Source organism: Hipposideros armiger, unplaced genomic scaffold (assembly GCF_001890085.2).
Source record: "Hipposideros armiger isolate ML-2016 unplaced genomic scaffold, ASM189008v1 scaffold_403, whole genome shotgun sequence".
In the NCBI taxonomy this organism is placed as follows: domain Eukaryota; kingdom Metazoa; phylum Chordata; class Mammalia; order Chiroptera; family Hipposideridae; genus Hipposideros; species Hipposideros armiger.
This window is the reverse complement of record NW_017731753.1, coordinates 1,672,519-1,688,840: the sequence shown is the minus strand read 5'-3', so window position 1 is coordinate 1,688,840 and position 16,322 is coordinate 1,672,519. Positions and strand designations below refer to the sequence as shown.

Sequence of the window (16,322 nt, the reverse complement as noted above, 5' to 3'; positions counted from 1 at the left end):
TTTGACAAAATATATGACAATGCCTTTTGAAACAGGCCATGTCACAATAGGCTAGAGCAACTACTGTTTCTTTTTTGAGACCCCTTGAACTGATGGTGAAATCCCTAAAGGGCTTGCAATCCTTTTTTTTTTTTTTTTTTTAGCTGAGCCATCCTGCCACCTGTTGGCAGCTCGGCAGCAGCTCAGCTTGGACTGGGAATCAAGCTGGTGACCCTGTTGCTCAGAGATCGCACTCTTGAATGAGCTCTTAACCAATGAGGCACTCGGCCGGCCCTAAGTCCCTCTTAAGGCACCAACGCCCAAAGTGCTGAACTGGAATTTAGGAAACTTGGAATTGAGTCTTGCTCTTTCACTAACTAGCTAAGGGATTTAATCTTGTGCTTCAGTGTCATTATCTGTGTGACCCTGGGCAAGTCATGTGACCTTTTTTGTGCCTCAGCTTCCTCATCTGTAAAAAGGGTAATAAAAGTGCCTATCTCTTAGCATTGTTGTAAGGAGTCAATGAGATTTATGATTATAATGGGCCTAGAACAGTACTGGTTTCTTGCTAAGAATATTGTGTTTTCTATAATAATATAATATTAATAGTAAACTGTTTTGTTATAATTCCTATATTATCTCACCTTACAAAGCTATGAGGAGAACAAAATGACATAATAAATGTATTAGTTTGTTATTGCTGCAGAGCAAATTACCGTACATTTAACATCTTAAAACAATTGTTATCTCATAATTTCTATAGGTCAGAAGTTCAGGTATGGCTTAATTGAATTCTCTGCTCATGGCCTCAAGAGGCTGAAATCAAGGTGTTAGCTAAGCTGTATTCTTTCTGGAGCTCAGAACCCCCTTACAAGCTCATGTTGCTGTTGGAAGAATTAATTTCCTATGGTTGTAGGACTGAGGTCTCCATTTCTTGCTTGATGTCAGTGAGGGGCTGTTCTCAGCAACTAGAGACTGCCTGCTGTTCTCTGCCAGGGGTCCTTTCCACAAGATGGCATTTGCTTTCTTCCAGGCCAGGTAGAGCATGTCTCTCTGGCTTCTGACCCCATTCAATCAGCTAAAGAAAACTCTGCTTATAATGGGTTTTCTTAGGCCTGGTCAGGTTAGGCCACCCTTGAACCAAATACTGCAATATGATCATGCTCACAGGTTGCAAGTAACCCTCACTCACGGAGAGTAGATCATATGAGGGGAGGGTCTTGGGGGCTCATCTTAGACTTCTGCCTTCCACAAATGGGAATATGAAGTTAAAAGTAAAAATGATATACAGATATGAAGTGCACATTATTGTATGATTTATCAGTCACTGTCATGATCATGACATCAAATTTTTTAATTTTAATTTTATTTTTTTAATTACCATTGACATTCAATATTATTCAAAAAATTTCTAACCTCATACAACACTATTCCACTTGTTTTCAATGGTTTAAATTAGCTGTAAAGGGTATTCCAATTCATCTAATTATGATGTCATTCAGAGCTTAGCATTTGCTTCATAACTCCTTGAATTCCTGTTCTCTTTGTGTGGGGTATTTACTTTCCAAATTTCCTCCTTTGACCCTGAGTCACTGAATCTTGGCACTCCCCAAGGACAAAATTCTATGAAGAAATATGTTTCTTTTGGATTCTCCAGTCCATAAAATGCTCAACCATTATTACCCTTAAGTGTATGTACTAACCCTGAAATTCCCTATGGACTGCTTGTACTCAACTCTAAAACAAATTAAGGACAAGGTAACTTTTCCCAATGCTTTACTGGTGTTTAACCTTGGAACTAAAAAGGCAGACTAAGAGATACTTATTCACAGGGAGTAGGGATGAGCTTATGATGATCCACATGGCTATGGCTTTGTCATTTGACCAGTGCTCTCAAGGGCTTCATATATTGTAAAAAGTTCAATCAATAGGTAATAAAATATAACATAAATAGAAAATAAATATAAATATAAAATATAACAAAGAAATGATGTAGGAAAGGTTGAAAGTGATCACATCTTCCATTGAAATGGAATGGAGACTTTAAGCCACAAATCCAAACAAGAAACTCCTGGTACTTTGTTAATTAATACAGGGACAAATTCCATATGCACACAGATTAGTAAAACTTCTGTACATGGAATAAAGTAGTACAGTATTCTATAAAAAATACAGTCTACAAGTTATGTCTGTGTTCAGAACTATCTCTGCCACTGTTCACGATATAATCAAAGATGAGTTACTCTTTCTCACCGAGACAGTTTCTGCATCTTTAACATGGAGAATACTGTCTACAACAGAAGATGTCCTGAGGAGTAAGTAAAATAGCCTAAGCTAAGTTCTTAGGACAACATCTGGTATACAGTGAGCATTTAGTAAGTGATGATTATTGCTATTATTATTTATTTTAATTATGTTAACTTGTGACCCAGTGTCTCCATGGTATTAAGTGTTCATAAAATATTACTATCATCACCCTTCCAATACTTGTTTGTTGAGTTGAATTGGATCTGTCAAGAAGAGTATTTTGGATATCACCAATCTGAAATACGTAAAGAGGTTATCATTTGTCTAATTTTATACAATTTTCTTCCTCCTTCCCTTCCTCCCTGTCTTCCTTTCTTTCTTCCTTCCATCCTTCCTTCTTTTTTGTCTTTCCTTCTTCTCTCTCTCTCTCTCTTCCTTCCTTCTGTTTCTCTATCTTTTTTTCCCAAGCAGATATTATTTTAAATTTCCGAACAACCTATGTCAGCAAGTCTGGCCAAGTTATCTTTGAAGCAAGATCAATTTGCATCCACTATGTCACAACCTGGTTCATCATTGATTTAATCGCTGCCCTGCCTTTTGATCTCCTGTATGCTTTCAACGTCACAGTGGTGAGTAAACAAAAGAGTTCCCTTCCACATGACCTTGAAGGTTGGTTTTACCCCATGTTTAATTTTTATAAGTTCAGGTTTTAAATGTTTGTGGTAAATTGGCATCCAGGATTTTATGCCCTTTTTAATAAGGATGCCAAGGTGCCCAATGACATACATGCCAGCTTCTCCACTTGAGGAAACTATTTCCTTTTGAAATTTGCATTACCTGAGTCTAGTTATTTACATACCTAGAACCAGGATATACAGGAGGCCTAAATTTATTATCAATACTGACACACTAATCAAATCCTTTGATAAGGAAACCATCTATAGGATTAGAAGCATAACTTTATATTACTTAGGCCTCGAGAATTTGGTGGAAAGTTTGAAGAGTTCTTCTACCTTTCTGATCTTTACTCTCTAGCTCTTGAGTATTTCATTATTCATTGGCAAAACAAAGAGAAGACCAATCAAGATAGAGAAAAATGCTGAAATTAAAATAAGAGAATTTAACAACTTCTTAGAAATCCTTATAAAAATGTTGGATGGGGAAGAAACTTAAATGACACAATGACCAACATACACTTGAGAGTTCTCTTGAATTATTATTCTATTTTTTTCATCTAAAGTGTTTAGCTTCAAGTCTCTTCATAGGATGAAAATATTCCCACTTACAGTAATAGAAATTTTACTCTTTAATGATTGATATTCTTGAAAGCATTAAGTGCTCCCTTATAAACAGAGAGAGTTTAAGGAAGGTATAATAGCAATTGGGGACCAGTAATGCAATTTGTTCTTAGAGTGACCAATTTTAACAGGAAAAATTTACTAAACATTAGTTGCAATGAAACATGTTTCTTACATGGTTGACAACCTCTTATATAAATCATATTCTACATCAAGAATTTAAAAGCATAGTTTTTAATATTAAACAAAGTGATCAATATTTTAAAAAGAGTCAATATCATCTTCAGAATGAAGCTGGAACTGTAATCCTTACTAGTCACTACATCTTTGTACATTTAATTGCCTCTACAATAGTATTTTCTTCTTTTTCTTTTTTTAAGTTGGGAAGGTGATGGTGTCAATATCCTTAAGAGGTTTATAACCCAACCAAAAGGAAAGCTCTGGGGGGGAAATTTAGTATGTGATATCAATTGGTGCTACATTGAATTGTTATTCAGGCTTCTTAAAGTGCTTTTTAAGATTGAATTTGACTAGATAAGTGTACCATAATGAAAGTATAATGACTTAAAACAGGCTTTTGCAAGACTGAAAAAAAAAGTATATGTCACAAAATGCTAAGAAAAATTTTCCAAATTCTGAAGAACTGTTAAATATTGATAAATGGTGTTTAATAGGCTGCTCTAAATTATCTTTCTTCTTTGCTAGTAAATACTAATAATATTTTTTGTATTCCATTCCTCTTTAGACACTAGAATTCTAAACATATATCATAGAATTCTAAATATATATTATATAATTATATTATAAAATTTAAAAATATAAGATTTTTATATATCATTAACATCCCGATTGCCTAAAATTAAGACAAATAAAGGATTTTTTGAAAATTTTAATGATCCTATTTTGATGAATTTTAAATACTTGTACTCTCACTGCACTCCTGCCCCCTTTCTTCATTCTGACTTGTGAAATCTGGCACAAATGCTTTATAAAGAATGCAAGTTGTAAATTAACATCTATGTCAAAGAGAAAGAAAAATTGGAAAGAAGGAACCTTTCTCTCTTATTAGTGATAATATATTTTTAAAGATTTTTATTGGGGAATTGGGGGGATGGGAACAGCGCTGGGGAAATGGGGGAAGGGGAACAGACAAGTTGCTGTCATTTTGTTCTTCAGTCTAGTTGTGGAGGACGTTGCTTCACTGGCCCAAGTTGGCACCATCATTGCGCTCTTCCTGGGCGAGGGAGATCAGTCGCCAGCTTCTGGACGGCCACTCACGGCAGCTGCTGGCTTCTGGCTATCCACTACCACATGGCACAGGGGCTGCAGCCTACGCCGTCGCCGGCGACTCCCGGCACCCAGCTCCAGGTTGAGCTGTTGTTCAGCATCTTAGCTGTAGAGGGCAGTGTCACTGGCCCTCATATGTGGGATCCGAACCGGGGCCCTATGGCGTCCCAAGCCAGTTCTTACCCATCGCACCATTCGGCCGGCCCCTAGTGATAATATTTTTACTTTTCACAAAAGTAAGCGTATGATCATTACCTAATTAATACATAAATTTGTTATTCCCCAAAATAAATTAGTCAGAATAAAATAGTCTATTTGAACAGAAAAGCTTGTTCAATATATTATATTTACTTCTCAAGAAACATAAGTTATGAGGAATAATTTATAAGTTAGGCTATTGTCATCCTGCACAGAACTCACAAAAAAGAAAGGAAGAAACAAATAAATAAACAAAGGTGTTATCTTCCAGATCCATAATGTGTTCAGTTAGTGCATCTCCATAGATGACATTGAAAAATACATTACAACCATCAAAAATGTATTGCACTCTTTAGCTTTGGCTCTGCCTACAATTGCTGATGGCAAATGTCTTTTATATAGCGCACACATTTATTTATTAAAACCTACTATGTGTAAGTCCTTATGAAAGGCTCACTATGAGAGATAAAATTATGAATGAGACATAGTAAGTGTGATAGAGTGAAAAAAGGCAAGAGTTCAAATCCTACTTTATCACATCATCTGAGTGACTTCTTTGGGGAAGTTATCAAAATAGGTCTAACATAAGCATTAACATTCCTACTGGGTTTCTGAGCAGCCTAAGTAGGCAGCATTTCTCTAAAATACCTTGCTAAGTATCTAATACATGGGAAGACCTCAGTACATGTTAATTAGCTTGCATCTCTCTCTCTCTCTCTCTCTCTCTCTCTCTCTCTCTCTCTCTCTCTTTCTTGCTTTCCTAGTTGATAGCCAGGAGGTGGTCATGTCCAGGGAAACTGCCATTTCATAAGGTCTTTTGATGAATGCATTGCTGTCATGCACCTGTCTACAAGTAGTTTATAATTTTTATCAGTGTAAAATTCAGTACAGCATCCCAAAACTAATACTTTCTTTGTTTCTGGTGATGTATCATCATGAAACTCAAATATGTCCCTTTCTTCTGTCATTCATCAAGAGCAAAAATTTACATATATAGCAGGAAGTTGCTGGCTCTGATGGAAATAAGTGTATAAATATTTTTTTTAAATGCCAGCAAAATCATGAGGGCTGCCTCGTCCTGGACACACAGGCTCATGTCCCTTGTCTTTAAAAATGACTGTTGTCCTCATGTAAGGGCAACTCCACATTCTTCCTCAAATATCCCCTTTCAGATCAGAAAAAAATGGGAGATTGCCTACATCAATATTATGTGTTCAGACGGTGTCTTAGTCTGCTCGGACTGCTATCACAAACTGTGTGGCTTAAACAACAGAAATGTATTTCTCATTGTTTTGAAGGCTAATAAGTCCAAGATCAATCAAGGTCCCAGTCAATTTGGTTCTTGGTGAGGACTCTCTTTCTGGTCTGTAGACAGCTGTAGCTTCTCGCTGTGTCCTCATGTGGTGAGGGAAAGAAGAGGGGAGGGGAGGGGAGGGGAGGGGAGGGGAGGGGAGGAGAGGAGAGGAGAGGAGAGGAAAGGAGAGGAGAAAGCATGACAGAGTGCTCGCTGGTCTCTTCTAAGGGCACTATTCCCATGGTGAGAACCCCATCCTCATGACCTCATTTAAACCAAATTGCCTCCCAAATGCCCCATCTCCAATACCATCACATTGAGAGTTAAGACTCCAATGCACGAAATTTGGAGAAACACAATTCAACCCATAGGAAATAGCTTCCTCCATTTGGGACCTCTGTGCCAGGTTTCATTTTACTTACAAAATTGTCATCTATCAAATGTGTCTACCTGTAAAGTAATTTCCACTCCTAGTAATTCCTCTAAGCTACAAAGTAGAAAATTCAAAATCCTAGCATATAATCATCTACTTAACAATCAGCTGGAAAAGTGATAGGTGAGAGCTTGGCTGTGAAGGAAAAGAAAGTAAACCAACACAGAAAAATGACAAAAAGAAATAAAGAGCAGAGCCTGCTAGCAAGTTTCTCAGTTCACCTTATGATATTACTGTTTCTCAGTACAGAATTCACGAGATTACAACTGAAAACACTTATCAAGTATCTATTATTACACTAATTTTGAAGTGTTTGTATCTTAATAATCTATCCACTCACTCATACACTTAAATTTCTCAAAGAATTTCTCAAACTCTGTTTGCATATTAGTTAATATTTTACTTTCATTTCCTATTTTAGAAGGCTCTCTGAGGCTCTAGGAAGGTGTGAAACGATTGTATATTAGAGTCCCACATATGTCATTAACAGTGACATTATCAATTCTGGTGGACACCAATAATGTACATTTTTCAGGTGGGCCCTAAAGTCGGGAAAATAACCCCAAGTTACAAGTCTATTGTTTTAGTGCATGCAAAGGCAGGACCCAGGAGATTTTTTAAAAATTTTTGTTCCGTTTGATTTTGGTTCCCTAAATCCATTTGAGAGAAAACTCGAAATGTGCATTGGGCAAATGCTTTCTTTATTGATAATGTTAGAAGGAAGATGGCGTAGCGCCTGCGGTAGGAGGTGCTACTAGTACTGGTAAGCAGGACTTACTCAAGTTTTATAGTTCTAACTATTTTAAAACATTGTGTTATTTGCATTACCACTTTGCAGGTTTTACTTCAGCCTATATGAATTATTGTCATAAAGAATTCCCTTACACAGAAAAGGGAAAGTGGGATTGAAAGAAAATATGTGTGAGGGGTGGAGACATCTTATATTTGATCCAATACCATAATGAGTTTCCATTGTGTATCAGAACATATACAATTGTATTCAATCAGACAGGTAGAGAAAAAGAGATAAATCTTAATTAAGGAAGATAAGTATTTACTCAAAGGAATTAGATTGCTTTATCCTTCTTTATCCTATCACCTCCTGATCTATGTCAACAAATGGCATAGAAATGGTCATACAAATGACCATGGCGTTGGGATCATGATTATATTTAATTTTGAGAACTTTCCAGAATGGCTGTAAGTTAAAGTAACTGCCATGGCACTGAAGTGCCCCCATGAATCAAGCTGTGCTGCTCTGTCTCCCCCCACAGGTGTCTCTCGTGCACCTGCTGAAGACTGTGCGGCTACTGCGTCTTTTGCGTCTCCTGCAGAAGCTGGACCGTTATTCCCAACATAGCACCATCGTCCTGACCCTGCTCATGTCCATGTTTGCGCTCCTTGCACACTGGATGGCGTGTATCTGGTATGTCATTGGAAAAATGGAGAGGGAAGACAACAGCCTTCTGAAGTGGGAAGTTGGTAAGGGCTTAACATTTGTCACATTTTCCATTTTTAAGTGAAAAGGAAGATTGTCTAGAATTTGGAGGAGGTGAAAGATGCGTCTATAAATACATGTCCTCTGACTGTCAATTTCTCACATCTTTTTTTGTGTTGGGGAGGGGGGCGGTGTCCATGCGATGATTTCTTTTAAGGAAGTTTTCTAGAAGAGCCTGGTATTTTTTTTTCAAAGAGTAATGGATTAAGTTTTCAGTGGGTTTACTGTTTAAAATGACCAGCCCAGCTGTAGAAGTGTTTAGATAAGTAATGTGTGATTTTATCCTGACATATCCAATGCAGGACTAGTAAGTGGAAATCACTGGACAACTGGCCAATGGCCAATCATTACAATATTTTAAATCATAAGAAAATGATCACTTGTATTTTAGGTGACAAGTTAATAGAAAAAAAATATCCCTACCATTTTTTTCCCTTTACAAAGAAGAGAGAGAGTGCTATCATAATGACAAACTTTCCACGTTTAGTTTACTTTGAGAATTTGTGGTATTTATTCTGGATAAATATAATTTGTAAACACTGGGTATTTACAAATATAATTTGTAAAAGTTTGTGTCCCCAGAATACATGGTAACATAAGGGAGATTTTCCAAGTGTTACATAATTCAGCATAACTGAATCTGAAATATTGGTACATGAACACATTTTTTAACTTCTGTCAACCACCAGAACTTTATCAAAAATGAAAATTCTGAAGGCCATAACCCTGTATCCTAAAATGCCTGCATTCTTCTCACAATCATTCCCTTTAGAGAATTGTCATAGTACCTGATGTAGGATTTTTCTCTTAATCTGACATTTAATCAAAAGAATCTGTTTTTTTGGTTGGCTAGAAAATTTTTTTACTTACCTTCTCCTCCCAAAGTCATTGTTGAACTTTTGAAAGAAGCTCAGACCTCTGCAAAGGGAGAAAGCCACGAGAGAGTCCCGAGAGAAAGAAATGGTCTGACTTTTCATAGCAGCACTTAGTGGCAGAATGCATTTGGGAACATCTCTAGGCTGGCTCGCATAAATGCCCCTCTCACCACGGGGCGTATACAAAGCTTTCAAAGGGCATCTTTGAGGAATGAGATGGAGACCTTAAGAAAGCAGTCTCACGGGAGTGAAGCTCCTGTCTAGGTTCTTAAAAAAAATGCTCCTACACGTCTTAATTTTGTCGCTGAGCTACACAAAGTAACTGATGTGTTCTGATAATTTTCATCTCAGAATTGTCCTCTTATCTTCCTTATCAAAGCACTTTTTCTATGCCTTGCTGTGGACCTCAATCCTCAGAAACGAAGTAAATGTGGAAATAAAATGACAGAGTAGAAGCAAAAATATCCTACATAAGGAGAATATGAGATGAGGGAGAGGGAGAGAATGAGGGAGAGGGAGAAGGAGAGAGGTGAGGGGAAAGAGAAGAGTTGAATAAAAGGAGGATCAAAGTCTGGATTGTACTTAGATGAAAACATTTTCCATCCTTCAGTATTGTTTCCCTTTCTATAACTTTGTCCAAAAATCTTCTCCATCACATACTCTAGTGTTGTCCTAATGGTGTTCCGTGAATTATAGCATCAGATCTCTGCCATTTGTTTTGAATCCATATTAAAATTCTGACTTGTGGTCAGTCACCTGATTCCTTTTTGGACCTGACCTAATTTCCTTGGGGCCCCAGACCTATACACTCATATTAATTTGTAAGGCTTGTCTAGTCTGAGAGTCTCCAGATGGGGAAATTCAGCTTATTCCCGCTCTCAAATTTAGTTATATGAGGAAAGCTTTTTGTTTCATTTCCGAGATGCCAGTCCTGCTGCAGATGTATGAACTAGATGTTGTTTTTCCTCCCCCAAACATGCAGAGGTTTTTTAATTTTCAAGATAAAGAAGCCCACCACCTGAACTGCTTCTGCATTGCCCTCTCCTGCTCCTACTCTTAGTTCTGGTATTATGGCTCAGTGTTATGAGTGGGAGTTTGTAAGCTGGAAAGTCAACCCACAAAGGGAGCATTCACATAAGACAATGTTGAGAACCCTGGGTTGGAGGCAACAGATCTTTCCTATCGTCACGGCTCCACCAAGTGTGACCTTTGCAGTAATTTTGTTCACCAGTCTGGGCCTCCATTTCCTCATCTACAGCGTGAGAAAACTCACTATATAACTTGAAAGTCTATTTCAGGTTCCATGATTTATGACTTTAATAGAAGAGCACACCTAGTGTTGTGTGCTTAGTAGCTCTGTCTAGTTTTTATCATAGCTGAGGGCCCACAAAAGCCATCCAGGGAAACCATCCAATGTCAAGTTTGTGGAAAAGGGATGTGTCATAAAATACATCCTGTGATCACAGCATGTCAAGGAATTAATATGTTTTACTCAGTTATAAAAATAATTGAGCATTTGTTCTAAGAGAATTAGATTTCCTGTCCAAACACCTCTCAGGATATAATCAGGAAGGTAGCATGCTAATTATATCTATCAATATTGAGTTTATAGGCTTGGCTAGAAGGACTTTCCCTTCTCCTCAAATTACTTGCATTGTTTGTTCATTTAAAACATTATCCAGCAGAGGTTTGGACACAAATTAAGTAATTATGACCTTCCCTACCTAATTTTATAATGAGGCAGCTGAGAATCTAGGCTAATTTAGTTTTTACTATGTAATTTGTCCACTAAGATGTTTTATCTTTTTTTGGTTCAGCTACCATGAATCAAAAAATTCATCACAGAAATAAAATTTGATTAGAGAACACATTGTTCTTTATGTCATGACTAACATTAGATGTATTGAATAAATTTACCTTCCCAAGGGATAAAAGGGAACTTCTTTTCTAATAATTTTTAATTGTCTTGAAATTATTTCTCTTCTCCTTTTTGTCCTGAGTGGGCTTACTACTTACAGCTAGAGAGAGTTCCAGTATTTTGCATCAGACCAAATCAAAGTTAATCTTTAAAAAACATTATAGTGTCTCTTCCCTATAAGATATCTATTTTTAGAAGGAAGAATAATACTTATAGACTATGGCAGAGGCTGGTAATGAACTAATTTACCTAGTGTTAGATTTTACTTCATATTTTTATGTGTATCCATACCATATATTTTAAGGAGCTTGAGGTATGACTTATTGTTTCATGGAATTTTACCCATAAGCCTGGGACCTTAGTCCAACTCTTTGGTTTTATGGTGAAAAACCCAGCTCTTGGTTATATGAGCTCTGCGGCATCCCAACGGGCACATGGCAAAAGCGTTTAAAAAAAAATTGTTGAGTTAATCAGTGTTCAAGGTCATTCAATTACTAAATGACAATCATGGGACAAGAACCTCGATTCCCTAACTGTGTAGAATTTCTTCTAATAATTTTGAATATTATGAGGTTATAGGGAATGGCTGCTTAGTAAATTCTTCCTGGCAAGAAGACTGAGAGAAGAACAAATAGGGTTGTCACTTAAGATTTGGTCATTCATTCAAAAAATTTGAATGCTGCATGCTGGGTCCTATATTAGGCACTGGAGATACCAAAACAAATAACATAATAGTGTCATGGAACTTAAAGTTCAGTAGGAAAAACACAAATAATTCAATAAGATATATGACAGCATGATATATTCTATAACAGAAACATGTATAGAGGAGTGGCCACCAAATATAGTAACTAGAATGTCAGCAAAGGATTTTCCCAGATAAGCTGAGTTTTAAAGAATGAATAGTTCTTGTTTCTACAGATGCTGAGGAATGGGCATGTGTGACAGCAGCGACATGACTACATGAAGCAGTTCCCTAGAACCAGCATGAAGGGGGTCTTGGGGGAGGGGGTGGTAGTAAGCTGATGAGGCTAAAGAGGAGGCAGTCACAGACCAGATCTTTAAAGACCATTCCTGTTAATTTTAGAGTTTGGACTTCATCCTAAGGCTACAAGCGAGGCATAAATGTCTTTCTTGAGCAGTGATCCTTTGAATATAGAACACCAGGAAATAGGGGAAGATGTTTCACTCTGCTTCATTTTCAGTATCTGTAAAGTGTCAATAATACTATTGCCTACCACACTGGAGCCGCCAGTATTAAATTAGGCAAACTATGTGAAGCATTTAACTCTGGGCCTGGAACCTAGTAACTGTTCAATAAATATTCTAACCAGCTATGATAACCAGGGTTTCTTGATTAAAGGATACATGCACAGCTAGAAAATACTGAAGGTAAATATATATATATATATAAAAGAGCTTCCAAATTTGTTTACACTTCAGACCAAACACCCCAAACAATAAAAGGTTCAATTGTCATGTTAAGTTTAAGAAATTCAGCCACTTCATCCCCATTCTGAAGGACTAACAAGGTAGGTTGGCATAGTGTGAGCTCAGAGAAATCTCAAGAAAACTGATTAAACTTTAACCAAAATGTTACATAAATTTATTTTACTACATAACCCTTCCTTTTTTGTAATACATGTTATTAATATTCTGTTAACATCCTGTGTATCTGGAGTTTAAAAATAAAACACACACACACACACACACACACACACACACACACACACACACACACCTGAGGGAAAAAAGTTACTAAACTCAGTATCATAGTAAGAAGGATAATAATCATTTCTATCTTTTAAAAAATATAGGATATCACATGTATCATCTCACAGTAAATCTACAGCAACAGGTAAAGAGATTATCCTCATCTATCAAATTGAAATAATAAGAAAACCTCATTTGGTGAGCTTCAGTAAGCTAATGTATATGAAAGCAGTTTGAAAACTGAAAAGTGCTATAGAATTATGACATGTTATTGTTGTGTTATAATAAATAACACATACAACCATACACACATGTGAATATGCATATGTATGTGTGTATGTATGTATGTATGTATGTATGTATATGTAAGTCTCTCTCTCTCTCTCTCTCTCTCTCTCTCTCTCTCTCTCCCCCTCTCCCTCTATCCAGAGAGACATTATGTACATACTCTGTACGACAAACTCCTGTCTTTGTGTTCTTCCCATGATACTGATCTTGGAGTGTGTAGAGAACCCATGCACAATACCTGTATTTAGGTGAATGCAGGAATAAATGAGTGGACCACAGAAAGCCTTCTGTACTGTATTGTATCACCCCACACAGATTAAAAGAGGAAGAAGTTCTAAAATCAGCCTTCCTTCAGTGTTTGGAGGTTATTTACAATGAAGCTGTACTTCCTTATAGTATATTATCATTTATACTTTTATAGAACAAAATTCTCATTGCTCATTTGGTTAAAACTGATTTACCATGATGTATAAGCCATAAAATCATGGGAAGCCAAAAGTCATGACTCTGTTATTATTGAATAGTCTATTTCTTTGGATATTTTGTCCATCCAAATACTGAATTTCCTCAGTATTCAGATCACACTTAAGCAAGAACTATTTTGTTTCTCTCTCAAAAGACCTTATAATACCTGACAGCCATTAATATGAGTACAAATACTAAGTGTTGATTAAGTATCACATATCGAGCTGCTTTGGTTTTCTGATTTATAAAACATTGTCTAAGTGTTAAGATTATCTACACTGTCCCAGCCCTTTTGAAAAATGTATCTTTGATCTTTTATCCAATAATCAACTTGCAATCCATAGTCTATTACACCTTAGACCTTTTGACAATCTCATGGAAACAACTGAATTGCTCACTTTTGGGTTTTTCTATACAAGAATAAATTATTTACTACTGGTTTTTCACTAGTTAATTTAAATTGGTGGTTAATTTGTGTGTGTGTTGTGTGTGTGTGTGTGTGTGTGTGTGTGTATATATATATATATATATATATAGAGAGAGAGAGAGAGAGAGAGGGAATGTATACACATTTTAAGGAAAAAAACTGTATTAAAATTGTAATACTCAATATATACCAACAACAAAAGATGAATACAAGTCATGTGCATACATTTTTTGGGCACCCCTAGCATGTATACTCGTGTGTGTGTGTGTGTGTGTGTGTGTGTGTGTGTGTGTGTGTATCCTGTTTATGCTACTGCTAAAAAACAAACTTTAGCTATTATCTCAATCAAGGGAAAACACATTGTAAACTCATAAATCATCAGTTTGTTTATAATTTTATTGTGAAAAATTACTAGATTCATAAGACTATGGACATTGACTACAATATCAGTAGTATTGACTGAGTCTAATCTAAAGTGTGACATTTCAAAGAACTTATAGCAAAATGTAGCTCTTTCTCCAGTCAAACTCACAATTTTTTTAAACAAAACAAGCAAATCACACAGACAAATAAACTCTGATGATGAAAGTAAAAACCAGAACCACATATTTCTGAGGCTAAAAAATCTTGAGAAGATAATACTTTATGACTGAGACTGTTATTTCTTAGTGGTGATGATAATGGACAGTGCATAAGTTTTATTATCTGGACTTTGTTAAAGTGTCTAGTATATAGGTAACTGTAACCCCTTTACTATCTTTCCTATAATGCCCCCTATACTAAATTAGGTTCTGGACCCAGTTCCACAGTTGGGTGTGGGAGTGGGGGTAGGGGGTGGTCTCCACACCAAAAGGCAATTCTCTGGACACCAAGTGGGTGTCCTACAATTCACCTCAATTCTGACACCTCTCTACTCAGAGATAGTGTCAGAGTCCACAGGTTAATGGTTCAGTCCTACAAAATTGCTCCCCTTTCCAATTTCGGGAACCAGTCACTAGTTTCTTACCTGTGCTTCTGACCTACGACCTACAAATCAGAGGTTCCCACGACCCTCTCCATAGGTTTCACTAATTTGTTAGAATGGCTCACAGAACTCAGGAAACCCATTTTCTCACTAGATTTCCAATTTATTATAAAAGGATGCAACTCAGGAACAGCCCGATGGAAGCGATGCTTAGGACAAGGTATATGGGAACAGGCACCAAGCCTCCATACCCTCCGCAGGCATACCGTTCTCCGCAAATCTCCACATATTCACTTCACCAATGGAGCAGCTCTCAGAAGCCAGTCCTTTGGGACTTTAATGGAGGCATCATGACAGAGGCATGATTGATTAAATCATTGGCCTTTGGCAATTGATTCAACCTTTTGTCCCTCTCCGCTCCACAGAGGTCAAGGGGTGGGACTTAAAATCCATCCCTCTAATCATGAAGTTGGTTCTCCTGGCAACCAGACCCCATCCTTGGGTGCTTTCCAAAAATCACCTCATTAATGTCACAAGAGACACATTTATCACCCTCATCACTTGGGAAATCCAAAGGTTTTAGGAGCTCTGTGCCAGAAATGGCAACAAAGACCAAATAAACATTATAAATCGCAATATCGTATAAACTCACTGTTTAAATATGTAGATTTTATAAACCATATTTCTCAGTCACTTGGGATTTGTGTGATGTTGCAGTGAATCAGTCAATCATTAATACATTTTTAATTTCTTACGATGTGTTAACATTATAGAAGAGAATTATAAGCAATGGTTTCAGCCTTACAAGGATATAAGAGAAGGCTAACTCCTCTTCACTCCCTATCCTGATTCTTTTTCCATGTTTCTCTCTCAGTAATTGTCTCAGACTTGCTACCATCTTCTATCTGGAGATGTATTTGGGTTGACACTGATTACAGCTCACTAGATTTAAAACCCTCCAAGGAGCTGATCCTTTGTCTCATTTTGGCCTTTCAGCCCTAGAAGATTCCTCCTGTCTTAAATATCTTGAGCCTTTGTTTTGACAGAATTCTTTGCTGTCCATTCATTGGTTTCCTAGGCTCCTCCCAGAGGATCCTATAACTTCAGTTATTGGAAATTTTGCCCACCTCTGACCTCTTTCTTTCTACCCTATTGGATTTTCCTGAGCTATGTTGTTAAGATCAGGGAGACTAATATGTTTCTGGCTCAGGGTGTGCCAAATGCTTCTGTTCTTAAAGGAGTTCAAAGTTCAAGACATATCTCACATAGGAAACACTAATTTTAGGGTGGACCCAAAGGTAATGTGAGGATCCAAAGAAGAGAAAAATAGGTTTACTTTTGGTGGTCAGGGGAACTCTGATATACCTGACTGAGGCTTGGATCTAACTTTCTTTACTTATATACGTGTGTGTGTGTGTGTGTGTGTGTGTGTGTGTAT

General features: G+C 37.0%; 1 protein-coding gene across 1 annotated transcript in view; it reads left to right on the top strand.

Moving 5' to 3' along the window:
• The window catches only part of KCNH8 (potassium voltage-gated channel subfamily H member 8), a 230,048-nt gene that overhangs the window by 99,355 nt on the left and 114,371 nt on the right, over positions 1-16,322 (top strand). Inside the window, exons 5-6 of the mRNA XM_019663741.1 lie at positions 2,698-2,855; positions 8,011-8,218. Coding sequence (XP_019519286.1) covers positions 2,698-2,855; positions 8,011-8,218 — 366 coding nt within the window. The remainder of the gene's footprint in view (positions 1-2,697; positions 2,856-8,010; positions 8,219-16,322) is intronic.